This window comes from Suncus etruscus, chromosome 7, assembly GCF_024139225.1.
Source record: "Suncus etruscus isolate mSunEtr1 chromosome 7, mSunEtr1.pri.cur, whole genome shotgun sequence".
NCBI classification, from domain to species: Eukaryota; Metazoa; Chordata; class Mammalia; order Eulipotyphla; family Soricidae; genus Suncus; species Suncus etruscus.
In genome coordinates this window covers 84,446,462-84,474,105 of record NC_064854.1, presented here as the reverse complement: position 1 = coordinate 84,474,105, position 27,644 = coordinate 84,446,462, and the positions used below count along the sequence as shown (strand labels likewise).

At 42.9% G+C, this 27,644-nt stretch overlaps 1 protein-coding gene across 1 annotated transcript in view; it reads left to right on the top strand.

Moving 5' to 3' along the window:
* LOC126013809 (contactin-3-like) overlaps positions 1–17,022 on the top strand; it is a 140,483-nt gene extending 123,461 nt beyond the window's left edge. Inside the window, 10 exon segments of the mRNA XM_049777010.1 lie at positions 690–805; positions 1,653–1,811; positions 1,905–2,054; positions 3,494–3,564; positions 4,658–4,892; positions 6,697–6,812; positions 10,965–11,148; positions 13,950–14,062; positions 15,042–15,210; positions 16,781–17,022. Of these exon segments, the coding sequence (XP_049632967.1) occupies positions 690–805; positions 1,653–1,811; positions 1,905–2,054; positions 3,494–3,564; positions 4,658–4,892; positions 6,697–6,812; positions 10,965–11,148; positions 13,950–14,062; positions 15,042–15,210; positions 16,781–16,884 (1,417 nt within the window). The 3' untranslated portion in view covers positions 16,885–17,022.
* The last annotated feature ends 10,622 nt before the right edge of the window (positions 17,023–27,644 follow it).

Genomic DNA, 27,644 nt, shown 5'->3' with positions numbered 1-27,644 from the left:
AAGAATAGAGGAGAGGAGGGGACACCTGGAATAAAAGAAAGGAGTGACATATCCCAAGTTATGATGTTTTCCAGATTTGAAAGCACCAAGTGCTTCATTCTTGGAAAAGAAATGAGACTTTAGAATAAGTCATATTAATGTATTACTTCAGTTATGGTCCTGGGTGAGTATTGTTGTGTCTAATAATAGCTACATTTTGAGAGCCATCAGAAACTAATATCCTAAATGGTGTGCAAATATTTTTGTGAATATAATACATGTTCACCAAAAGTGTCCATCCACAGAATCTATATTAAGTGAAGCTGTGTTTCAACTAACTTCTGCTGTGCCAGCAACCCCTGACTTTCTCTCTTGCTCATGGGGTAGCAACCTAAGCAACTTAAGACAGTTACAGGAGAACCCAGAGAGATGCTGTCCCTTCATTAACAGAGTGAGCCCACCTGTACCTTTATTGGAGACTCTTCACACCTTGATGAGTCAAGATGCCCCAGTAAAAGACGGTGGCTCACTTAGCTGCAGAATCTAGCATGTGCTGGTAGAGATTTCTAATGTACTTTGTTTTTTCCATTGCCTAGGAGCACTCTTCTGCCTGGAACTCTTTGGTGTCTCTCTGCAGTAGATTCACCATGGCAGTGAATCTTTAGATAACCCCTAGAGATTCATATCTTCTCCTATATTTTGCAGCAGAGTTCATCAGGTGATGTGCTGATCAGGAATGCACAGCTGAAACATAGCGGGCAGTATATGTGCATGGTGCAGACAGAAGTGGACAGTGTCTCGTCTACTGCCAACATCATAGTGAGAGGTAAACATCAATGCCTAAACACATCTTCAGATCTTGTATGACTGAAACTTCCCTCCTGGCAGAGGGGCCATAATGAGACTTCACCTGAGCCTGAAACAATCATGCGGAGTTTCTTCTGCCCCTAGTAGGCCAAAATTGTATTATGATAAAAATCAGAAGTAAAACCCTCTCACTTCCTATCAGATATAGCATTGCATATAGCATTGCATACCTTCTGCCAGAAAATTGCAGGATTTTCAGTGACTGTGGGTTCATGAATGATAGTATATGCATGAGTGTACATGAGTGCAGGGGGCATGCACATAAATGTGCTTGCCGATGCATGTCTGCACACTCATGTGTTCATGTACAAAGGTGCATGTATGTGCAAGTGTATGTCTGTAACTACTTCCACAATGTTGAGGTATGTCTGAAAAATCAGAGAAAACTGGATAGATGACTGCTGTCTGAGATTCTGATCTAATGTTGGGCTATGGATTATGTGAAGGATAAACTGTAGTTTATGCAGGATTGCCAGGATTCACAGCACATGGCAGGAAAAGGCAACATCTCACCAAATGAAGGGACTGAGTCTGAACAGAGCAGTAGTCCTGCTAAGCAAAGGCATCTGTCATAGAGTATCATTCTCAATTCTGAAGCTTAGGGTTCAGAATTACTTCTTCATATCTGTCTAACCTTCTGTGTAGGAACTGAAATGGAGAGGGAGTCAGGATTAGCCATTTTAATCTTTGGTAAGTGACCTTTTCTCTAAGAGACCTTAATGTTGGGGTCACTGGAGAGACTGCAGTCATCACATGTCTTTCATAGAACATCACAAATTCCCCACTATTGTCTACATTCTTCTTAGGTTCCCCGGGGCCCCCTGAAAATGTGACTGTTGAAGAGATCACAGATACCACAGCACAGCTCTCCTGGAAAGAAGGTGCAGACAACCACAGCCCCATCCTATTCTATGTTGTGCAGGCACGCACTCCCTTCTCTGTGGGCTGGCACGCCACCACCACAGGTAAGGTAGGCAGCAGACACCTGGGAATTCAAGACTGGGATTCAGTTTACTACTCAGACCCAGATGCTCACCCTCTGCTATGTTCCTATGTAGTGCCTGATCTCATTGACGGGAACACACACACAGCCACTGTAGTGGAGTTAGACCCATGGATAAAATACGAGTTTCGAGTGGTAGCCAGTAACAAACTCGGAGATGGAGAGCCCAGTTTGCCCTCAGAAAAAGTAAGAACTGAAGCGGCAGGTTAGTGTTTTGTTTTCTGAGTAATGGGCTTGGAGGTTTCCCTAGATGTCCACTCCCATACCTTGGGTTTGTCTGTACCTATGTCCTCACTTTCCAACTTATAGCAGAAACCATATCCAGGCATTGCCAAGACCCATTAAAGGGCACTTTGTGACATGTCCAGAAAACTGTTTCCACTTTTTACTGCATTGAGCAATTTTGATGTTATCACTCAAGATCTAATTGCTCTCTGACAATGGTCCTGTTACATGGGATGACTTTTATCATTTGTCAAAAGCACAAACATAGCAGTAAGTCAATTACAAATGGGAGTTCTGCAAATGGAAAGTAACAGACTGCACTGAGGCTACAAAAGAACCTCTTCAGTAGCTGGAGGCAGAGCTCAGGTCCAAGCTATATGCTATGAGAGCAGCATGGCTTGAAGTTTCCATATAGAGCCACTATGGATATTGGATATTAATCACAAGGATTCTTTTATAATTTAAAAAAGTTTTTAGGTTGAAAACAGAAGAGCATATCCTGAGGCATTGAGATATTGAACTCTCCTATTCAGAATCTGGGGTTTTGAGTAGTACTGAGTCAAGAGACTGCAACAGTGTCTGGGTTATAGCTCAGAGGTTGGTTGATGGAACTTGGGGTCTTGATGGCTGTAGGTGCTCACTTACTACACTTAGAAGCTCATATTTCTCAAAATCAGCTGGATTGGGGTTGGCTTGGATTCTGACCCAGTGGGCTGAGCCTGGGGTGCTGCCAAATGCATAATGGCACTTTGTAGATGTGTTAGACATAATGATGACAATGAAGACCCACTTTCTAGGACCCTGAATTCTCATTGTCCTGGAGTTGCATGGCCATTGGACCATGGTTTTGGGGAGACCTATTGCCCTTTGTGGAGCATTTAGTGCTGTGACTTCCTCCTGGGAATTTACTGTTGCTCTGAGAGTGACTGCTGTCTGGTAATACACACAAGCTGAATGTTCATGCCCCAGTCCTTTGCATTGCCTCTGGACAGTCACTTATCCTCATTTGGGGGGGGCAGCACTTATGGGTTACTCTTGGCTCTGCACTCAGCAATTACTTCTGAAAGGCTGGGGCGGGGGTTATGGGATGCCGGAGATTGAACCCAGGTCTGTCCCTGGTAGGCAGAGTGCAAGGCAAATGCCTTACTGCTGTGATATCACTCTAGCCCCACTTATCCTCATTTTAATTTATAGAAACATTTTATTTTTACTGGTTGGGAGAGTTGACTATCAGATAATTATATGTAGATACAACTGATGATCTCTAAAAGGTAGATCTGTACCTGTATACATACTTATCAACAATTGTGCCAGAGGCCAGACTTTTTCAAGTGTTCAGAAACAACCTTGAGGTCTCTTTCTTTACAAACACTGCCACATGTAAACAGTATTTTCTTCCTATTTCCCTGGCCTCTGCAGCTCCTGAAGTGCCTCCTTCTGAAGTCAAGGGAGGTGGTGGGAGTCGGTCAGAGCTGGTGATAACCTGGGACGTAAGTGTCTGCAGCAGCCACAGGAGGATCCCAATGTCCCCACAGCCTCTGCAGCTGCCATGTAATAGTGGAAGGGAAGCAAGGTTTGAAGGACTCACTGGAAGCAGTCGCTATTCTAGGCACCTTTCATGTTCCCCATTTCATTCTTGCAGGTTTCCAGGAGAAACACCAGTGTACAGAGATACTGAACACTGTATCCAAGCTACTCTGGTTTAAATGCTGCATGAGTGAACCCACCTGAGGCTTATCTAGACAACTCAACCTAAAGACCCTCATTGATCACTCGCATCACTCACCATGTACCTCACTGGTCATTCATCCCACTAAACACCTAACTGGCCACAACCCCAGCTGATCACAGACTCACTAACCACAAACTTCAGGGGCCCCATACACAATAACTACTCACCCAACTGACTACAACTCCATTTATCACTCCCCCATGCATCTCACTGACCACTCATCCCACGGACCACACATCCCACTGACCAAGAACCTGCTGATCACAAACTCACTGATAGCAGATCTCAGCAGATCATGCAACCCAACCCACTACCACTGATCATGAATACCCTGACCATAAATCCCACTGATAATACCCAACTTATAGGCCAAGGGACTAGATTTCAGTCCATTCCTATGTTTTTTGCCATGTATTATAGTTAAGAACAAATTGAATGAACAATTCCAAAGCAGAAGGCAGTAGAATTTTTTTAATAAAAATATAGAAATGATAAAACATCACCACCTTAAAATGGAAGTTTCTCATAATTCAGTCATAGCATCTCATACCTTTTACTTCCTATATATTTTTATTCTTTTTTTACTAAATTACTGTGTTAATGTCTGAAATCCTTTTGACAGTTTTGATCATAGATTAGATTTGATTAGATTACTTTGATTTAGGAAATGAGGGTGACTTAGCAGAAAGAGAACATCTTTCAATTAAGAGCTGGGATTGTATTGATGTTTCAATACTCATGGGTCAGCAGCACTCCACATTGGCCCTGGACCCAGGGTGCTGCTCCCTTAGTTAGGATCAGCTCATCATTCATGCCCAGGGCTTTGGATTGACCCTGGCCTCCATTTGCAGCCTGTCCCTGAGGAGTTGCATAATGGGGAAGGCTTTGGCTATGTCGTGGCTTTTCGCCCCTTGGGTGTCTCCACCTGGATCCAGACTGTGGTCACCTCTCCTGACACCTCACGCTACATCTTCAGGAATGAGAGCATCCTGCCCTTCTCGCTGTATGAGGTGAAAGTGGGTGTTTACAATCACAGAGGGGAAGGCCCCTTCAGCCCTGTGGCGACCGTGTTCTCTGCAGAAGAAGGTAGGGGCCAGGGCCGTTCCTGCCCAGGCCACATACAATCCAGCCAGACTGGGGTTGTGTGTGTCTGTGCAAGCCAGATGCAAAGACTAATATTGAGATTTCCATATCCAGTACAGTGATAATGAAGCTTTGTGGAGAGGGTGGGCTTTGGCTCACAAAAAGTTTCTGCACATAGAATGAACTGGCACAGGGAAGGTTCCATTGCACATAGAGAGTCATCATGCAGAGAGATCTAGAACATGGAGATCCAACACATGGATGGACATGACACACATAGGGATTAAATATCTGGCAAATTCTAACACACAGAGGGATCCAGCACACAGTGGGACATGGAGAGATCCAACACACAGAGAGATCAAACAAATAGAAGGTTCTAACAGAGAAACACATCACACAGAACACTCACATTGCAGGTTCTAACACAGGGAGGGATCCAGTGCATAGCTATTTGGCCTGGAAAGAGATCTAAAACGTGGGGAATTTGGCACATGGAGGTACAGAATGCAAGCATCTGACAGATGGGTATCAGCTCATGGAGAGATGTGCCACATGTTCAGCATAAAGGCATTAGGCACATAGGGATCCAGCACATGGCAGGATCTTTCACACAGGAATCTGGCACATAGAGGGAACTGGCCTAAGGAAGAGATCTGCCATAAGGTATGAAACAGATCTGAAATGCAGGGATTTGGCCCAGGGGAATCTATTCCACAGGAATCCAGCAAAGGGGATCCAGAAGGCTCCACTTCTCTGAGCTTCATAGCACATGGGTAGTTTGAAAGGCCAGCAGAGTTCATTTCCAGAATTTCCTGTTGGCCTGTAGTTGCCCATGTGGCCAGAGGCTGGACTGCTAACAAAAGACAAAATGGGGCCAAGTGGGCTTGCCATGGGGCCTAGAACTTGAGGCTGTGCAAATCCCTGTTGGGGCCTAGGACGAAGCTTCCACTTCCACAGCCCCACAAAAAAGGCTCTGCGTAAAAAGAAGTGAAAGCTGGCCTGAGGACATTTCTCTGGTCAAAGCTGCTCCATCTCTAGGAGTTGCCCCCAAGATGTTCATGGGGTAATAAAGAATAGCAAATGCTGCCTGTCTATGTGCCTCATCTCTTATGCCCCTTCTCCCACAGATACATGAGGCACACGCTTGCAGCAACCCAAGTACCTTTCCTGAAGCCCTGTGAACAGTGAGGGTTCACACAGACATCATAATCTGTCCCTGGAGGCCCAGGGCTGTTCTAGAAACAAAGTTACCAGGGGCTACCTGGGAGCTCTTGGCAAATAACCAGAGCTGCAGCAACCAGGTATCACCTAAACATACAAAGCTAACAGAATCGGGCTTAGGACTTGGGGCATGGGGCTTAGAGTTACAGAATGAGACATGGGGGCAGGGTGAGGGCAGGGTGGTGGAGCATGTGTGGGCTTTATTGGAATCCATACCCCCAGAAGTTGCTCCTTGTTATAAAAGTGAAAGCCATGGGCTGAGTTGGTTGAGTGTATCTTTCATATAGGAGCTTCTGTGTTTGGTAGGACAGAAACATGGAAGAGTGTGGGCTACAGGGACAGGAGTTTCCTGCCACTTATTAGAAAATCAAAAATCATTGGGAGAAAGGAGGAAGAGGGGAGCAAGGGGAGGTGCCAGAGGAGAACAGACCTTTGGGCACTGGGACATAGGACAGCTCCCAGACCTGTACCTCACTGATGGGTACTCTATATGTGCTCAGACTTTTGGAAGCACCAGCTAGATGGACATGACCACAGTACTCACCCCGGTGATGCCTGGTTCCTCATTCCTGTTTGTCCTTAGAACCTGCATTAGCTCCAAGCCATGTCTCTGCCCACAGCCTGTCTTCCTCAGAAATCCAGGTGACCTGGAGTGGAGCCCCCTGGCAGTCGAGCAACGGGCATCTTTTGGGCTACGAGGTAATTTTTATGACTTTCCATGTATGATTCCCAAGTATGTGATTTGCTGGGTATTCTTGTGATCTCCAGGTATGTGTATTCCCCATGGGTGTGTATGATTTTTGTGCGATTCCCTAAATATCTGATTGGTCAGGTGTATGTGATTCCTTATGTGTGTGCATGATTCTCTGGATGTATGTATGATTTTCTATGTGTGATTCCCCAGATTTATGATTCCCTGAGTGTTTGTGATTTTCTTTTTTTTTTTTTTTTTTTTTTGGTTTTTGGGCCATACCCGGCGGAGCTCAGGGGTGACTCCTGGCTGTCTGCTCAGAAATAGCTCCTGGCAGGCACGGGGGACCATATGGGACACCGGGATTCGAACCAACCACCTTTGGTCCTGGATCGGCTGCTTGCAAGGCAAACGCCACTGTGCTATCTCTCCGGGCTCCGTGATTTTCCATATATGATTTCCCAAGTGTGTCTATGATTCCCTGAGAGTATGTGTTATTTCTCAGGTGCACATGATCCCCAGATGTGAATGAGACCCTGCTTCCATATTTGCTCCCTTGAGTGTGTGATTAGGGTCAGTGCCTCTCCCCTCTGGACTTTCTCACAGTTTCTTTGCTTATGTTATCTATGGTTATGTTATCTATGGTACATAGTCTTGACTAAATCAGCAAAGTGGATGACATGCTTTTCAGGTAGACAAGTTGTCAGGACAGCACAGAAGGACTCAATAATGTGAGGCCCAACCTCTAGGACATGAAGATATGGGTAAAGTTTTAGGGTGGCTGTGCCATGAGCAGATTCTGCCTCTGCTCTTCATTTCTCTCTGGGGCACCTGGGCTGGGAAGGGGGCTCACTGAAGAAGATAGAATGAACTTCCAGCTTGCAGTTTCTCCTCCAACAGCTGGGAGAAGGAGCCAAAGTCAGAAACTGGGTGGGGATGATAGCAAGCATGGAAGGAGGGAAAGTCTTGGGAACTGTCAGTGGTGAGGATTCTGCTATTGTGTGGTGCATGGAAAGCCTTGGCACCTGGTGGCTTAATCACAGACAGGCTGGGCTCCCTGAAGAGGGACAGGGCAGGAATAAGTCAGACTGAGCATAGGGAGAGGGTCTCACAGGCCAAGATCAGGTAGACTAGCCTATCTCGACCCAGTCTCTGACAGCTAGAGTAAAGCAGGGATCCAGATACATGGTGGGATGCAGAGGGACTACCTTCTTGCAGTCCTGCCTCTAACTCTTGTGCCCTGAATTTGTGTGGTCCCACTCAGTGGTGACACAGATGATGCTCTGGTTACTATCTTGGTTGCTTCTATGGCAGCTACTCCCTCCAGATGGGTTCTCCAAGGCCCCTTATGGATACTTCCTTCTTACCTGTTCCTGCCAGCCACATCTACAATGAAGGAGTCCTGAATGCTTATCAGGCAACTGAGCTTTGCTTGTCTCTGACTTTAAGACAGTGATCCTGTTATTCCATTCTTTTTTTTAAGTATCTTTATTTAAACACCTTGATTACAAATATGATTGTAGTTAGATTTCAGTCATGTAAAGAACATACTCCTTCACCAGTGCAACATCCCATCACCAATGTCCCAAATCTCCCTCCTCCCCAACCCACCCCTGCCTGAACTCTAGATAGGCTTTCCACTTCCCTCATTCATTTACATTGCTATGATAGTTCTCAATGTAGTTATTTCTCTAACTGAACTCATGTGGTGAGCTTATGTCATGAGCTGGATCTTCCAACCCTCCTCTCTTTTGTCTTTGAGAATTATTGCAAAAATATCTTTTATTTTTCTTAAAAGCCATAGATGAGTGAGACTATTCTGCATCTATCTCTTTCCCTCTGGCTTATTTCACTCAGCATAATAGATTCCATGTGCATCCATGTATAGGAAAATGCCATGACTTCATCTCTCCATTGTGTATATGTACCACAGTTTCTTTAGCCATTCATCTGTATCCACTCTTTTTAATAAATAAAAGACACTTCTGTTTTGTCCTGGCCAAAGGGGTCTCTCAGAAATATGTTTTCTGTTTGGGTGTGATTATTGAAATCGTTGTCCCCAATTATACTTATTTTTTTCTCTTCTTTTCTTTTCCTTTGTTATGTGCTATGCCATGTTTCTTATTTCAAGACCATGGCATGTTTTTGGTTTGTTTGTTTGTTTTTGTTTTTTGTTTGTTTGTTTTGCTTTGTTTTTCGTCTGTTTTTTGTGGTGCTTATCGATATAGCTGGAGTCCTCACTGGATAATTGGCACTTTTTTTTGGTGCTGGTGGAGTGTTTCACCTTCTTTCTCTCCTTCATCTCCCAAATCGATGATGAGAGCCTCTAGAAGGATTCCACCCATTTTGGGAGTATTAGACTCTTACCCCAGTTTATTTATCTTCTCCTTTTCAGACAAAACCATGCAACTTGAACTAGCTAGTCCTGCCTACAGTTAGAGGGGGAGATAAGGGAGGCATCAAGACCAAACAGGTGCAAGACTACTAAGTAGTGGGTTGGATACAGAGGGGACCACATATTCTAGCCGCCCTGGGGGTGAGGGAAGAGGAAATGGGAGGTAGGACAAAAACGGAGGGGTAGGGAGGACAATTTGGTGATGGGAATCCCCCCTGATTTTATGTAAATATGTACCTAAAATATTATTGTCAACAATATGTAAGACACTATGATCAAAATAAAAATTATATTAAAAAAATAAATATGTTTTCTTTTTTTACTAAATTATCATCAAAATTTCAGTGTTAATTTCACACATTAAAGTTACAAAGCCTGTGCCCAACTTAGTTCAAATTAGATTTGAGCCCAATTTATGAAACTCGTATTAAACATTATCTTCCAGGACAGATAGTATTACAGTTAAGATTCTTGCCTTGCATGTGGCCAACCTGACTTTGATCTTTGGCACCACATATGTTCACCTGGCCCCTAAAGAAGTGATTCCTGAGCACAGAACCTTGTATAAGTTCTGAGCTATGTGTTGCCCAAACAGAAAGAGAACAACAAAAAAAAGTGTTTTCCATGAGAAATGTATACAGATACGCTTCCAAGTAGCATTTTCTATGAATTTCAGAGGACCCAAAGAAATGAAAACATGCACAGATGCATGTGAATGCATATATAGATGCATGTGTGCACACATATGTATGTAGCCATGTATGCATCCTCACATGTGGAACATCACAAATAAAAATAGCGCTCAGCATAGTATCAGCACGCTCAATGGGGTCATCATTTAAAAGACTAAGGATTATATGTTCTACTACTATTTGTTTGGGGGCTACACTTAACTGTGCTGCACACTTATTCCTGGCATTGCACTCAGGGATCACTCTAAGTGGACATCTGGGACCATATGAATTGCTGGTGATTGAATTTGGGTCAGCTGCCTACAAGGCAAAGTGCCCTAAATGCTAGATTATCTCTCTGGCTTCTGCTACTTTTTATGTTATCTTATTCTTTTTATTACATTAACTTTACAGAGCTTTTTAAATTATTTTTTTAATTTTTTTTATAAAATCTTTATTTTAGCACCATGATTATAGTTGGGTTTCAGTCATAAACAGAACACCCCCCTTCACCAGTGCAACTTTTTAAAGAAACATTTCTAACACACTTAGCTGAGACTTTTTTTTCTTAAGGGCACAGTAATTTTGCTGTATTTTTCTCAGAGGACTGAAACTGCTTACTCTGATTAGCCCATAGCACATCCTGCTTGGTCCAACTCCAAATGTGGACTCTTTCCTAGTAAAGCATCTTTTTTCTATGGGGCCTGCATCCTAGCACCAGAGCCCCATGTGGGTTCTTCCTCTAAGGAGCAGAAGATCTGACCAACCACAGGGTCTGCTAGGCTCAAGGAGCTTCACACCATTGTGTTCTGGATGCATCCCTGGCCTACAGATTTGGGATATATAGGGAAGATGGCTGGGGAAAGGAAAAAAGGAAGACACATTTCTCCTTCATGTGCTCATGGCCATATCCAGTCATGGGTGAGTGTTTGCGGCCCCCTCAACTTTTAACCCTCCAAGATAGGTCCTTCAACAACACAGTCCTGCTTTCTAGAGAGTCTCTCAGCTCAAGCACAGAAATCTGTCTCTGCATTCTGTCCAGTACACCAGCACAAAAACCCCAGTCACCTGTATGTTTCTGCATTCTGTCCCAGGTGCAATACTGGATTCCTGGAGATGAGGCCACTGCCAGTCATATGATAGTGGCTGGGAACAAAACCTCTGCCATTCTCCATGGCCTGAAGAGCCATACACCCCACCATGTGGCTATCCGTGCCTACAACAGTGCTGGAGCTGGGCCCTTCAGTGCTGTAGCTAATGCCACCACGAAGAAGACCCGTAAGTGCCCTGTTGTGAGAAAGGACCATATGGTTTGAGGGGGCCATGTGATATGTAAAGCTGCCTGGAAACAAAGCCAGTAGCCTGTTTCGGGGGTGGGGGAAGGCAAGACACCACTGTTTCCCTACACACAACCACCATTCCATTCTGGTGCCCTCCCAGGAGCCTGAGATTATCCGGGTCCCTGAACAATACCCAATAGTAGGCTAGGGCATACTTGCAGAATCATGGGGTAAGATAGAAGGCAAAAATGCCACTGAGTCAAGAGAAAGTATAGTCAGCCTCCAGGGGTCCATATTAAAATATAAGCCACTACCTACACACCCTGCAGATAAGGATAAGGCCATTAGTCAGAGTGCGCATAGGTCTCGACCTACTGGCCATATGGGCTCTTCTGCTAGGGTCAACATCTAGCATCTGTGATCAACATCACAGACAGCATCCAGATCTCCTGCCCAGATCAGCCACATACACAAGTTGGAAATTGTGTGTGGGAGCACTGCAGAGAATCCCTGACATGAGCCAGATACCTGGTGTGAGGGTCCCAGATGGAGATCTGAGTATGGGGATTCTGACAGGGGACCCTGGGGGTCCTGACTAAGGCTTTGCATGTTGGGTTCTGGCTGAACATTTTACTCATCTTATCACGTGTCTCTCTCAGCCCCTTTACTATGATAGCTATGTGACATACTATGCCAGCAACATGCATTTGGATGTAGCTTTATTTCTTATTAAATAGGTTCTTGAACTGGAAACTACAGCTATCTAACACTTATTCTCAATATTTAGAGTTTAATGATTCCCCAGGGCATTAAAAATTGAAGCTTGGTCGTTTACACTGATATTAAGATCACAGATACATAATTGCAGGATTATGGCACCAGAGCCTTCACCCATTGCCCCAGAGTCCTTCTATCTATCTACAACTACACTTTTTCTTGGAATTTTTTTAACCATTCAGGAAGCTTTATAGTTCCATATAAAGTTAAATATGTTATGTGTTCTTAAAGAAAGACATGGGATCTTGAGGGGATCACAATGCATCTGTAGGTTGTTTTACATAAGGCAGTCATTTTAGGGAGCCATACAAACAGAACATAAAGCATGACCTTGCCTTGCACATGGCAGACCTGAGTGTGATATCCAGTACTCTCCCTGAGAACTAGCAAAAGTGATCCGTCAGAACAAAATCAGGAGTAAACTCTAAGCACCACTGGACATAGCTCAAAAACCCAAACAAGTAAAAGGCATTGTCATTTCAGTTATGTTGATCCATCCAATCTATGAACAAAGAAAATGTTTTTAATTTATATGTGTCTTTTCTCTTGGAACTTCACCTTGTTTTTTTTATTTTTTATTTTTGATTGGTACTTGAATTTTGGATATTTTAAATTTTTGCAATCATGTATGGAGTAGTTTTTTAATTTCCTTATCTTCTACATTGCTGTTTACATGTAAGAATGAAATAGATTTCCGTGCATGGATTTAGTAACTGCTAATTTACTATATAGGTTTATTGTTTGTAGATCTTTGATGGAGTTCTTGAGTTTTCTCTATAGCTTGTTAAGTCACCTGCAAACATGGTAGTTTGACTTCTTCACCAATTTGTAATTATTTAGTACTTCTTTCATGTAACAATATTTTCAGATTAGACCACCTTTAAGTAAACTTGGATTTTCTGTGCCTAAAAAATAAGGTAGACTCTCTGGAGCTCCCTTCTATCCTGTGTAGAAGGGCTGCAGGTGTTCCTACAGTATTTGTAGAGTGCAGAAGACTGTGGCACTTTGTGTGTCTAGAACAGCAAGGACTGTCTATAGCTGCTGACCCATGACTCCCTGGGGGACACTCCCATACTGCTCTCTGGATTCAGTTGTGTCTGTGAGTTCCCTAGGCCTCATCTGAATGTCTCCTCACTCTCCTTTCCCTACCACCATCACCTATACACAGAGTGTCGCATGCATCATTCTGGGCCCAATGGGAGCATCTTAAGGACCAGCCATAGCCCTTCCTGTTTGCTCATAGGCACCATCTCACTTACACAGTCACTGCTTCCACACCCAGACTATAGAAAACCTGGCAGTGCCCATCCAGCATTGTCCCCTTGCCAGGACTTACTCCTATCCCTCTGCTCCATGTCCCCCTCATTCATTTGCCATGTGTTCCTCTGGAAAGTGTACTCAGAGATTCTCTGGGTTTAGCACTGTTTGGTAATACTCTGGCCAAAGCTCTTCTGTTATTCATGAATGACAGGAACCAGGTTTTCAGCAACAATTTGGATTCTTGTTGACAAAGGCCCTGAGAAGAAGCTCTTGGTACCCTTCATCCAGGTGGAGGTGGGGACTATATTGTGTGTCCAGGTCTTCAGATTTCAGCCCCATCCATTATCTGAGTAATCCCTCACTAGCTGCTGCATTTGTTCTGTCATTCTCAGTAACTTGTATGATGTGGGTCAGGGGAGAGACTGAAGTACTGAGCTGTGTTGGCTTGGCCTTAGGCACCTGGCATCTATCAACCCTCACCACTGGACTGTCAACCATCCCTGGGCTCAATTTGCTCACTCAGTTGTGTATCCCCCTGGCCTGATTCAGTCATTTCCTAGGGCATTGGAGGGTCTCTATCAACATTTTTTTTGAAGCCACAAGAGAGGCCCCACACCCCCCAACCCCCTGAGATTCAGAACCTAAGATTCAGAGGGGAGCTGAGTGACCTTTCTGGAACTTTTAAAGCCCTCCCAGGACAGGAATTTGTCTTCTATCTGTGCTGGAAATTGCCCCTCAGTTCTCACATCTCTCTGTCCTCAGCCCCCAATCAGCCCCCCAGAAACATGGTCTGGAACAGTACTGGATCTTCTGTTCTGCTGAACTGGGAGAGGGTACAAGCAGCAGAGAATGAGTCCGAGGTCATAGGCTACAAGGTTAGTCCTGTGGAGAGTTATGTGGGGTACAGGTCATGTGATAAGGCCACCAGGTGGTCACCACGTGGGAACTTGTATGCTGGAAGCTGCTGTTTGGCATCAGGACAATCTTCTCTCACAACAGGACTCCTGAAAACATGACTCCTGACCTTTATTTGGGAAAATGTTCCCTGGAGGGCTGTGAGCCACAATGCCTGAGTCTATTACTTAAGGGCAGCTATTCCATTTGAGGGGCTTGGAAGAGCTTTTCTTTGGCTGTGGCTTGAGGAAAACGATTTGGGAAGGGTTGGGACACAGTGCCTAAGGCTTGAGTGTTTTGCTCTACTGGTGGATGTGTCTGTTCTCTCCTGGATGTACTGTCAGGTTTGTCCCCACTGCTGCACTCTTTGGAGAAGTTGAGGGTTCCTAGACACACTATCCAGAGGACAGAGCTATGGAGGTTCCTTAAAATAAAAGTCTATGAGTTGTTAAAGCACCTCAGGCACTATATTTATAAACCTCCTGCAGGTGGGTTTGAAGAAGCAGGGTAATTGCAAAGACATAATAAGCCAAACCAAACAGGAAAGTCAAGGAGTCTGGCTTCTTGTGGCTTCTTCCTAGTGCTGTCTTCAAACACCAAGCCAAAACTGAGATTTCTTTATTATACCAGTACCCACCCACCAGAGGAGGAAGGTCAAGAGTGAGACAAAAGTAACTATCCAAAAAAAAATACCTATCCAGTGGGCTTTTACATATCAAAGGAAGAAGTTTCAGGGAAGAGGAAATTGGGGGAATGCCTTTGTCTTGGGCTGATAGCTGGGTGTCATCCTACCATTCCTTGGGTCCATTAAGGACTATGGGATTGACTAGATCAGTAAGGGGACACTGGATGGGTATTGGAGGGGCCCCTGGGCTACTGTGGGAGATGGGCATTCTGGGTGCTAGGCAGGGGGCATCTTGTGCTGAGAAGGGCCTCACTTATGCTGTGGGTGCTATCCAGGTGTTCTACAGGACGAGCAGTCAGACTACAGCACAGGTGCTCAGCACCAACCAAACCTCAGCAGAGCTGCAACTGCCCAGTATGGAGGATTATATCATCCAGGTCAAGGCCATGACAGCTGGGGGTGATGGGGTCAGCAGCGAGCAGATCCGAGTACCAGGAATCAGTCGTAAGTCAGGGGAGGGAGAACAGTTTCATTTCTACTTTTCCCAGGCCCTCTGCCAGCTAAGAAGGCCTGGAGAATAGGCCGTACATGTAGAAGCATTTGGTCCTGATGGTACATATTGGGAAAAGAAAGCAAAAACAGAAAAACTATCAACATTCGTTAATAAAACTCTGGGTTTGCATTTTTATTGTTAGTGGGGGAGGGAGTTGTGCCACACCAGTTGTGATCAGGGCTTACACCTGGCTCTCTCTATGTTCAAAAATAATTTCTGAGGGGTCTCAGGGGACCATGTAGGGTTCTGGAGATGGAACCCAGGTCAACTGCAGGCAAATCAAGCATCCTACTCATTGTCCAGTCTTTCTGGCCTCTGGGTTTACATTTATTTATTCTGAGCATTGCCTACCTGTGCCTCTCTGCCTTGTCTACACAAAAAAGTCCCTTGATTTTTTTTGAGCAATGTTGAACTTACAAACTCTATAGATCTTAAATTCCATCCTCCAAATTATAAATGAAGTTTATCAGTTCTTTAGAAAGTGAAAAGTGATTTTGTCAAACCAATTTTTTTAAGCTGCTGATTTCAGAGGAATTTCATTATAAATTTTTTCCTTTTATAATCTAATGAAACCTCTTTTTCTGTAGAAAGAACATCTGAGCTCAGAAAACAGGCTTACTAGCTAACATACTTATTAGTGGTGGTGGCAGAGGCAGAAGAAATATCCTCTTTCTTCTAAAATTACAACTTCACTACTGTGTGATCCTTACTAATGCATGTCCAGCCCTTTTCCTTGGAGTCATAGATATGTAACCTCAAATTTAAACCTCAGATTTAAAGGACAGGGAAGTCTGATCTCATTTGTATAAACTCTGTAAGCATTAAGGAAACATCTGCCAGATGATAACTGCCCCAGAAATGGGAAATACATTCCATGCCACAGACATGCCTTAGCACACAGAGGTGCCTAAGCAGTCCCTCAAATCCAGGGAGGCTGTTAACATCAGAGGGTGAAGATAATCCAGGGTCCTATGGCCCCCAGAGTAGAGGAGTAGAGCTAGCCTACCTTTGGCCAGACTTTCCATCTGCCTTGCTGCTGCAGAGTCCTCCAATAAAGCATCCCTAGAAGAGTGCAGCATTTATCATTGGCTTATCTCAGCTCTATTATGTATAATAATTTCTCTAAAAATGCAGAAAAAAAGCAAATTTTCCGAATTCATCAGCAAAGAAGGTTCTTTTAATTAAACTACTCAGTTATTGCAAAATTGGCTTTAACAATGGAATTATTTTCAACATGACTAAGTTGTTTTTCTAATTTAAATTAAAGTTTAATAGAGGTTGATCTGATTGGAGGGAGCAAGCCTCCTCTTTGCGGTTATTGGAGGAAATAGTTCTACTGTGATTTGATTTTAAGGAACAAGCTCAGTTGATCTGATTGAAGGGAGTAGGTATCCCGTGTAATATGATTGGAGAAAGTGTGTGCTCTCAGTGATATGATTGGCGGGAGCATGTTAACTGTGATCTGATTGGAGGGATCCTGCCCTTGCACCTGCTTAGTCATGGCCCCTTGTTCTCCTACAGGTCCTTCTGTGCAAGGCTCTACTTCAGCCATGGCGGACGCCTGCCCTGTGAGCCACTGCGTGCCACTGCTACTCTGTATCCTGCTCAACACTGTGGGGCACTAGGTAGCTCTCACAATGATGGGAAAGACAGCTGGATTGCAAAAACAGTACTTTCATGAAATGCAGTAATGATGCATGCTTTTCCAACTATATCTTCAACTTTCTATATAGTTAAATTGTGAATACGATTTGAAGTCCTTTTAGGGGAATCTGAAACGCCTTAATATTTTACTTGATAAACCAAAGGAATTTACATAAGTCAGACTTTAATAGGTTCTTTGGCTATGATTTAAGCTATAAAAATTTGTGGTTCCAAACAAAATGTGTGCGCATACATATGCACACAGACCACAAACAGCACACATATACCGCATGCCATGTGAGTCACTGACATATATACTCACTTGAACATTACTCCCACAAACACATGCCACACACATGCATATGCACATAAACACACATGCATACAAGCAACATACATTGTTACAATTTTTTTATTTAGGAAAACTCATCCAGATGTTACCCCCCCCATCTAAGTACTAACCAGGCCCCACCCTGCTTAGCTTCTGAGATCAGACGAGATCCGGTATGTTCAGGGTAGTATGGCCGTAGACCAAATGTTATTTTCAATTCTAATATCATCAGCATTACTTGTGATAGTCATTTGAAAAGCCTGAAGATTAATGAAAGACACTGAAAACCCATCTGGCTCTGGATATCAAGGCATGCCTGGCTCCCAGAGACCCTGGCTGAGCTCACCAGAAGCCCCTGTTTGTGAATTGGTCCCTGTACTGCCAGAGGACAGGTTTAGACATGTAGCCATAGCAACCACCAAGGGCCCTGTGCCAGGGAAGCTCTGAATTATTGGATGTACTGCAGTCTTCCTGCTCTTCCTTCTTTTTTTATCTGTAAACTCAGAGATTGGCCGAGGCCCTATGGCTGATGCAAGGAAGCACGTTGCGCCTCCTGTTGTCCTGGCACAGCCCTGTTTGTGTCAGATTGGCTGATTTTCCACCAACTCCCTACTGATGCAGGCCTCACCCCACAAAGTCCTCTCATGTGACTGGTGATGCCATGACAGTGCAGCAATAGTCCAACTTTCAGAGAATTCTTGAAAGTGAAGAATTTTCTCTCACTTCATGAATTGGCCTTTACCTTTCTTCAAATGCTGTTGAGAAAATAGGGAAGAGTCACCTGGATCTCAAGCCAGATATGAACTCAAGTTTGCATATTTCCCTTCCCTTTTCTGATGCCTCTTTAGACCCTTCACTTTATGCTGTGAAGTTTTGTACTAGAAGGACATACAGTCCTTGATGACAAACCATCACAGGCTTCCCATGCTGAGTCCCACTAAGTTCTACCTACAATGCCTCTTACCCACAGTACATCTGCCACACACCCCACCCATCCATGCCCTGCCCCTGCTTTTATCTCAGGGACTGTCTTTGTCCCTGGTTCCCGGGTAGCAGCATGTGAGGTCCTCATAGCTAAATGTAAAGCCAGCAGGGAATCTGGCCACTGGCAGAGTGGGGAGTGTTCCTTATCCCCACCACCTTCCTGCCCAGAAGAACTTGCTTCACAAAAAAATTCAGTATCTTAAACCAACAGTGAGTATAGCAAAAAAGAGGAACAGTAAAAAATATTCCACTACCATCATCAAGTTTTACTTTACATTTAGAGATTACTTGTAAGATAAATTCCATACACAAGATAAAATGTCTGCAAGCTTCCTCTGTAAATACTGTACATATCTGGGAAGTGTTCAGGACTTACATGGCAGGTGCTTCTCTAGCACCTGTTAGATAACTTATGCACTAGGTTGTACCTTTGATACAGTGATTCCTAACCAAGCCTCCTGTTGTCATTGTCAAGAATTATTGACTCCTGACTGTAGCAATATATCTCAAGGAGATATATCCATTGTTTCATATTGAAAAGCACAAAGTATATCTTTAAACTCCTGTGTGTATCCTATGGTTATATGTCATATTATTTTATATAATAAAATTCAGAGCACTGATATATCTGTGTACAATGCCCAGTTTGTGGTTAAGAAAGGGTTTTTTTTTTTTTGATTTTTTAAATTTATTTAAACACCTTAATTACATACATGATTGTGTTTGGGTTTCAGTCATGTAAAGAACACCACCCATCACCAGTGCAACATTCCCATCACCAATGTCCCAAGTCTCCCTTCGCCCCACCCGACCCCAGCCTGTACTCTAGACAGGCTCTCCATTTTCCTCATACATTCTCATTATTAGGACAGTTCAAAATGTAGTTATTTCCCTAACTAAACTCATCACTCTTTGTGGTGAGCTTCCTGAGGTGAGCTGGAACTTCCAGCTCTTTTCTCTTTTGTGTCTGAAAATTATTATTACAAGGGTGTCTTTCATTTTTCTTAAAACCCATAGATGAGTGAGACCATTCTGCGTTTTTCTCTCTCTCTCTGACTTATTTCACTCAGCATAATAGATTCCATGTACATCCATGTATAGGAAAATTTCATGACTTCATCTCTCCTGACAGCTGCATAATATTCCATTGTGTATATGTACCACAGTTTCTTTAGCCATTCGTCTGTTGAAGGGCATCTTGGTTGTTTCCAGAGTCTTGCTATGGTAAATAGAGCTGCAATGAATATAGGTGTAAGGAAGGGGTTTTTGTATTGTATTTTTGTGTTCCTAGGGTATATTCCTAGGAGTGGTATAGCTGGATCGTATGGGAGCTCGATTTCCAGTTTTTGGAGGAATCTCCATATCGCTTTCCATAAAGGTTGAACTAGACAGCATTCCCACCAGCAGTGGATAAGAGTTTCTTTCTCTCCACATCCCCGCCAACACTGTTTATTCTCATTCTTTGTGATGTGTGCCATTCTCTAGGGTGTGAGGTGGTATCTCATCGTTGTTTTAATTTGCATCTCCCTGATGATCAGTGATGTGGAACATTTTTTCATGTGTCTTTTGGCCATGTGTATTTCTTCTTTGTCAAAGTGTCTGTTCATTTCTTTTCCCCATTTTTTGATGGGGTTAGATGTTTTTTTCTTGTAAAGTTCTGTCAGTGCCTTGTATATTTTGGAGATTAGCCCCTTATCTGATGGGTATTGGGTGAATAGTTTCTCCCACTCAGTGGGTGGCTCTTGTATCCTGGGCACTATTTCCTTTGAGGTGCAGAAGCTTCTCAGCTTAATATATTCCCATCTGTTAATCTCTGCTTTCACTTGCTTGGAGAGTGCAGTTTCCTCCTTGAAGATGCCTGTAATGTCCTGCAGTGTTTTGCCTATGTGCTGTTCTATATATCTTATGGTTTTGGGGCTGATATCGAGGTCTTTAATCCATTTGGATTTTACCTTTGTACATGATGTTAGCTGGGGGTCTAAGTTTAATTTTTTGCAAGTGGCTATCCAATTGTGCCAACACCACTTGTTGAAGAGGCTTTCCCTGCTCCATTTAGGATTTCCTGCTCCTTTATCAAAAATTAGGTGGTTGTATCTCTGGGGAACATTTTCTGAGTATTCAAGCCTATTCCACTGATCTGAGGACCTATCCTTATTCCAATACCATGCTGTTTTGATAACTGTTGCTTTGTAGTACAGTTTAAAGTTGGGGAAAGTAATTCCTCCCATATTCTTTTTCCCAATGATTGCTTTAGCTATTCGAGGGTGTTTATTGTTCCAAATGAATTTCAAAAGTGTCTGATCCACTTCTTTGAAGAATGTCATGGGTATCTTTAGAGGGATGGCATTAAATCTGTATAATGCCTTGGGGAGTATTGACATTTTGATGATGTTAATCCTGCCAATCCATGAGCAGGGTATGGATTTCCATTTCCGTGTGTCCTCTCTTATTTCTTGGAGCAGAGTTTTATAGTTTTCTTTGTATAGGTCCTTCACATATTTAGTCAAGTTGATTCCAAGATACTTGAGTTTGTGTGGCACTATTGTGAATGGGGTTGTTTTCTTAATGTCCATTTCTTCCTTATTACTATTGGTATATAGAAAGGCCATTGATTTTTGTGTGTTAATTTTGTAGCCTGCCACCTTGCTATATGAGTCTATTGTTTCTAGAAGCTTTTTGATAGAGTCTTTAGGGTTTTCTAAGTAGAGTATCATGTCATCTGCAAACAGTGAGAGCTTGACTTCTTCCTTTCCTATCTGGATTCCCTTGATATCCTTTTCTTGCCTAATTGCTATAGCAAGTACTTCCAGTGCTATGTTGAATAGGAGTGGTGAGAGAGGACAGCCTTGTCTTGTGCCAGAATTTCGAGGGAAGGCTTTTAGTTTTTCTCCATTGAGGATAATATTTGCCACTGGCTTGTGGTAGATGGCCTTCACTATATTGAGAAAGGTTCCCTCCATTCCCATCTTGCTGAGAGTTTTGATCAAGAATGGGTGTTGGACCTTATCAAATGCTTTCTCTGCATCTATTGATATGATCATGTGGTTTTTATTTTTCTTGTTATTGATGTTGTGTATTATGTTGATAGATTTACGGATGTTAAACCATCCTTGCATTCCTGGGATGAAACCTACTTGATCGTAGTGGATGATCTTCTTAACGAGGCATTGAATCCTATTTGCCAGGATTTTGTTGAGGATCTTTGCATCTGCATTCATCAGTGATATTGGTCTGAATTTTCTTTTTTGGTAGCGTCTCTGTCTGGTTTAGGTATCAAGGTGATGTTGGCTTCATAAAAGCTATTTGGAAGTGTTTCTGTTTGTTCAATTTCATGAAAGAGTCTTGCCAAGATTGGCAGTAGTTCTTCTTGGAAAGTTTGATAGAATTCATTAGTGAATCCATCTGGACCTGGGCTTTTGTTTTTCGGCAGACATTTGATTACTGTTTTAATTTCATCAATGGTGATGGGGGTGTTTAGATATGCTACATCCTCTTTCTTCAACCGTGGAAGATTATAAGAGTCCAAGAATTTATCCATTTCTTCCAGGTTCTCATTTTTAGTGGCGTAGAGTTTTTCAAAGTAGTTTCTGATTACCCTTTGAATCTCTGTCATATCAGTAGTAATCTCTCCTTTTTCATTCCTAATACGAGTTATCAAGTTTCTCTCTCTCTCTTTCTTTGTTAGGTTTGCCAGTGGTCTATCAATCTTGTTTATTTTTTCAAAGAACCAACTTCTGCTTTCATTGATCTTTCGGATTGTTTTTTGAGTTTCCACTTCGTTGATTTCTGCTCTCAGCTTTGTTATTTCCTTCTGTCTTCCTATTCTTGGGTCCTTTTGTTGAGCATTTTCTAGTTCTATTAGCTGTGTCATTAAGCTACTCAGGTAAGCTCCTTCTTCCTTCCTGATGTGTGCTTGCAAAGCTATAAATTTTCCTCTCAGTACTGCTTTTGCTGTGTCCCATAAGTTCTGAGAGTTTGTGTCTTGATTGTCATTTGTTTCCAGGAACCTTTTGATTTCCTCCTTGATTTCATCTCGGACCCACTGGTTATTGAGCATGAGGCTGTTTAACTTCCAGGTGTTAAAGTGTTTCTTCTGAGTCCCTTTGGAGTTCACAAATAATTTCAGAGCCTTGTGGTCAGCGAAGGTAGTCTGCAAAATTTCTATCCTCTTGATCTTATGGAGGTATGTTTTATGTGCCAGCATGTAGTCTATCCTGGAGAATGTCCCATGTACATTGGAGAAGAATGTGTATCCAGGTTTCTGGGGATGGAGTGTCCTATATATATCCACTAGGCCTCTTTCTTCCATTTCTCTCCTCAGGTCTAGTATATTCTTGTTGGGTTTCAGTCTCGTTGACCTGTCCAGTGTTGACAAAGCCGTGTTAAGGTCCCCCACAATTATTGTGTTGTTGTTGATATTATTTTTCAGATTTGTCAACAGTTGTATTAAATATTTTGCTGGCCCCTCATTTGGTGCATATATGTTTAGGAGAGTGAATTCTTCCTGCTCTATGTACCCCTTGATTAATATAAAATGTCCGTCTTTGTCCCTTACAACCTTCCTGAGTATAAAGTTTGCATTATCTGATATTAGTATGGCCACTCCAGCTTTTTTATGGGTGTTGTTTGCTTGGATAATTTTTTCTCCAGCCTTTTATTTTGAGTCTATGTTTGTTCTGACTATTCAGGTGCGTTTCTTGTAGGCAGCAGAAGGTTGGATTGAGTTTTTTGATCCATTTAGCCACTCTTTGTCTCCTAACTGGTGCATTTAGTCCATTGACGTTGAGAGAAAGAATTGTCCTGGGATTTAACGCCATCTTTATTTCAAAATTTGGTGTGTCTTTTGGTTAGTCTTGTCTTAGAATAGGTCTTTCAGTTTTTCTCTTAAGACTGGTTTTGTGTCTGTGAAGTTTCTGAGCTGTTTTTTGTCTGTGAAACCATGTATTCTTCCATCAAACCGGAAAGTGAGTTTTGCTGGGTATAGTATTCTGGGTGAAGCATTCATTTCATTCAGTCTTGTCACAATATCCCACCACTGCTTTCTGGCATTGAGTGTTTCTGGTGACAGGTCTGCTGTAAATCTCAGGGAAGCTTGCTTGAACGTGATTTCCCCTTTTGATCTTGCTGTTTTCAGAATTCTGTCTCTATCTGTGGGATTTGTCATTGTGACTAGGATGTGTCTTGGGGTGGTTTTTCTGGGGTCTCTTTTGGTTGGTACTCTTCGGGCATGCAAGATTTGATCACATATATTCTTTAGCTCTGGAAGTTTCTCTTTAATGATGTTCTTGACCATTGATTCTTCCTGAAATTTTCTTCCTGGGTCTCTGGGACTCCAATGATTCTTAAGTTGTTTCTGTTGATCTTATCATAGACTTCTATTTTCGTCTGTTCCCATTCTTTGACTAATTTTTCCATTGTCTGCTCATTTGCTTTAAGTTTTTTGTCCAATCTCTCCTGCTGTATGGAATTGTTATGTATCTCATCTTCCACAGCACCAAGTCTATTCTCAGCTTCTGATACCCTGTCCCAGAGCTTATCCATTTTGTCATTCACTTCATTTACTGACTTTTTCAGTCCTGTTAGTTGACATGTTATTTCAGTTTGGAGTTTTGTGATTTCTGCCTTCATATTTTCTTGGTTCTTATTAGTGTTCTGTTCAACTCGATCCATGGTTTCTTGGAGTCTGTTGAGTATCTTCCATATTGCTAGTCTAAAGTCCTTATCTGAGAGGTTGATTAGTTGGTCAGTCATTATCTGGTCCTCAGAATTGTCATCTTCATTCTCTATGTCTGATGCTGGCCTGCGTTGTTTCCCCATTGTCACACTTGTATTGTGGGTTTTTCTACGTGTTGTGGTGGTATTCATTGTCTATATGATGTAGGCAGCACACTCCTCTGGCTCCTCCCTTTCTGGATGGGCTGACTTGCCTCTAAGGGAGGGGAGTCCTCCGTGGATGAAGCCTCACACTGGGTCAAATCTTAGGCCCGAGCATGCAACAGAGAAGACAGTCCAGAGAGAAATGTTTGCTTCTGTGATATAGCACCGTTCTTAGTGTGATTTTTCCTTCTTGTTGCAATGGAGTTCTTTCCTTAGAAAGAGTGCATGGCCGCGTAGCGAAGCGGAGCGGCCGTGCTCCTCTGGAGCCTCTTTTTGCCCCACTCGCAAGAGTTTCACGCAAGAAGACAGTAGACAGACATAGACAGGTCACACTCACAGTCTTTCACAGTTGAGCCCCACTGGGCCGGTGTACTTTCGCGGATTTTCCCCGCCTGGTGTCACACACAGGGAGCCGGCTTTTGCAAAGCTTAGCCGGTTTTTATGCTCTGAAGTCCCTCCCTGAAAATGGCGTCTGGGCGAGCGAGGTTTCTGGAGCCTCTCCTTGCCCCACTCGCAAGCGTTTCACCAATAAAGGGATTTTATAGGAGGGTCAATGCCCTTGCAGTTTTTATTGCTACCATCACTGATATTGCCTGGACAAGTCATAGTTTCTGGTTTTGTCTGGTTTCCCCAATGGCACAGAGAATGAGTATGTAATACGTGGTATGCAGGTGGACTGGATGTGAATGGGTGGTCTACATGCACATCTAACAGATATGTTCAATGGATCCCATACCTGAAATGTTGAACTGCCCTCTTTGCAGGCTGATGCAGGCATATAGTCCACCGATGCTGCATTGTAAAGGCCTAAGGCTGCCAAGATTGCAAGGCTACCAGGGCCTGGTGCTACAAGGCTCAACTGCTGCAGGGTGGGGGGGAGAAAGAAGGGGAGGAAGGGGATAGAAAGAGAGAGAGGAGAGAGAGATAAAGGAGGGAGAGAGAGAGATAATTCAGTGTCCTCGAGGTAAAAGGGTTTATTCTGAGGAACTGACTGGATCAGCTGAACTCAGATACCCTGAACAAGAGTCCCACATAGGTCTTTGTCCGTACAGCAACTGACAAGATAGGCCTGTGGGTCACTGTCACACTGTCAGGGGACAGCCTACATTTCCTATTTGCTAGGGCAGGGGGTGGTGAACATGCAGCTTCTCAAACCGCATGTGGCTCCCGGCCAAAATGAATGCATCTCTTTGCTTCTTATGTGTTTAATATATTATTGTTAAAATTATATGCTTTTGTGTGAGTGTTTATCTGTTTTGGCAGGTCACTGCTTGGTGTGGCTCTCTGACTCTCACAGTTTAAAATTTTGGCTCTTTGTGTAGAGATTGTTCGCCACCCCTGTGCTAGGGACTCAACTAGTGTTGCTTCTCACCTTCCTTTCATGCTTTTCACTTCCTAGTTCTGGTTTCCCTGATACTGGCCTCATCCACTGGCCCTATTTTTTTTTTTACCTCAACTCCTGCTTCTCACTTGCTAATTCGTCCTCTGATCGCCTGATGCTGGTGCTCAACTCCTACCCTAGGTTCTCCCCTCCAGATCCTGGTTTTGACCTTCAGTGCTGGTTTACATCTCTGCAGTTCATGGTCCACCCTGATTTGAGGGAAATGGGCCTCCCAGGTGACTGCTCTATGTGCATCTCACTGAAGAGCTTGGAACTGGGGCTGGGGCCAAGCACACTCCAAATTACAGACGGCATCATGCTTTATGTTGAAGGAAAAAGGAAGCTTTCCCATTCTGTCTGGGAACAGGACACTTTGATCTCTCTCCCTGACTTTGCTTCCACCCCATCAACCTCATTACCTCTCAAAATTTTCACATGTAGCTAAACACATAGAGCCTTGACAGAGCACACATCCTGTGATTACATGGTTTTATTTTTTCGGTTTTTGGGTCACACCTGGCAACGCTCAGGGGTTACTCCTGGCTCTATGCTCAGAAATCTCTCCTGTCAGATTCGGGGGACCATATGGAATGCCAGAATTAGGATCACCATCCTTTTGCATGAAAGGCAAATGCCTTACATCCATGCTATTACATCCATGCTATCTCTCTGGTCCTCATGCTTTTTTTCTTGTAAAGCTTCGTTGGTGCCTTGTATATTTCAGACATTAATCCCTTATCTGATGGATATTGGGTGAATAGTTCTCGCACTCAGTAGGTGGCTGTTGTATCCTGGGCACTATTTCTTTTGAGGTGCAGAAGCTTCTCAGCTTAATATATTCCCATCTGTTTATCTGTTTTCACTTGTTTGGAAAGTTCAGTTTCCTCTTTGGAGATGCCTTTTGTCTCAATGCCATGAAGTGTTTTACCTATGTGCTATTCTATATAGGTCTGATATTATGATACCTTTTTTTTTGATATCAAGATATCTTTAGTCCATTTGTATTTTACCTTGTTAGCTGGGGTCTAAGTTCGCTTTTTTGCAAGTGGGTAACCAGTTCTCCCAACTCTACTTTCCTTGCTCCATTTAGGACTTCTTGCTCCTTTATAAAAAAAAATTGGTGATTGTATGTCTGGGTAACATTCTCTGAGTACTCAAGTCTATTCCACTGATCTACAGGTCTGTCTTTATTCCAATTACCATGCTGTTTTGATAACTATTGCTTTGTAATACAGTTTAAAGTTGGGGAAAGTAATGCCTCCCATATTCCTTTCCCCAAGGATTGCTTTAGCTATTTGAGGGAGTTTTTTTTTTATTCCAAATGAATTTCAGAAGTGTTTGATCCACTTCTTTGAAGAATGTCATGGATACCTTTAGAGGGATCACATTAAATCTGTACAATGCTTTGGGGGAGTATTGCCTTTCTAATGATTTTAAACCTGCCAATCCATGAGCAGAGTGTGAATTTTCATTTCCGCAAGTCCTCTCTTATGTCTTGGAACAGGGTTTTATAGTTTTCATTGGATAGGTCCTTCACGTCTTTAGTCAAGTTGACTCCAAGAAATTTGAGTTAGTGTGACACTAGTGTGAATGGGGATGTTTTCTTTCTTTCTTTCTTTTTAAATGCCAACCACATAATTAACCTATCAGATAAGGAGTTTATTTTTTATATATATTTTATTTAAACATCTTGATTACATACATGATTCTGTTTGGGTTTCAGTCATGTAAAGAACATCATCCATCACCAATGCAATGTTCCCATCAACAGTGTCCCAAATCTCCTTCCTCTCCACCCGACCTCTGCCTGTACTCTAGACAGGCTTTTCATTTCCCTCATACATTATCATTATTAGGACAGTTCAAAATGTAGTTATTTCTCTAACTAAACTCATCACTCATTGTGGTGAGCTTCCTAAGGTAAGCTGGAACTTCCAGCTCTTTTCACATTTGTGTCTGAAAATTATTATTGCAAGAATGTCTTTCATTTTTCTTAAAAACCCATAGATGAGTGAGACCATTCTGCATTTTCCTCTCTCTCTCTCTCTCTCTCTCTCTGACTTATTTCACTCAGCATAATAGATTCCGTGTACATCCATGTATAGGAAAATTTCATGATTCATCTCTCCTGACAGCTACATAATATTCCATTGTGTATATGTACCACA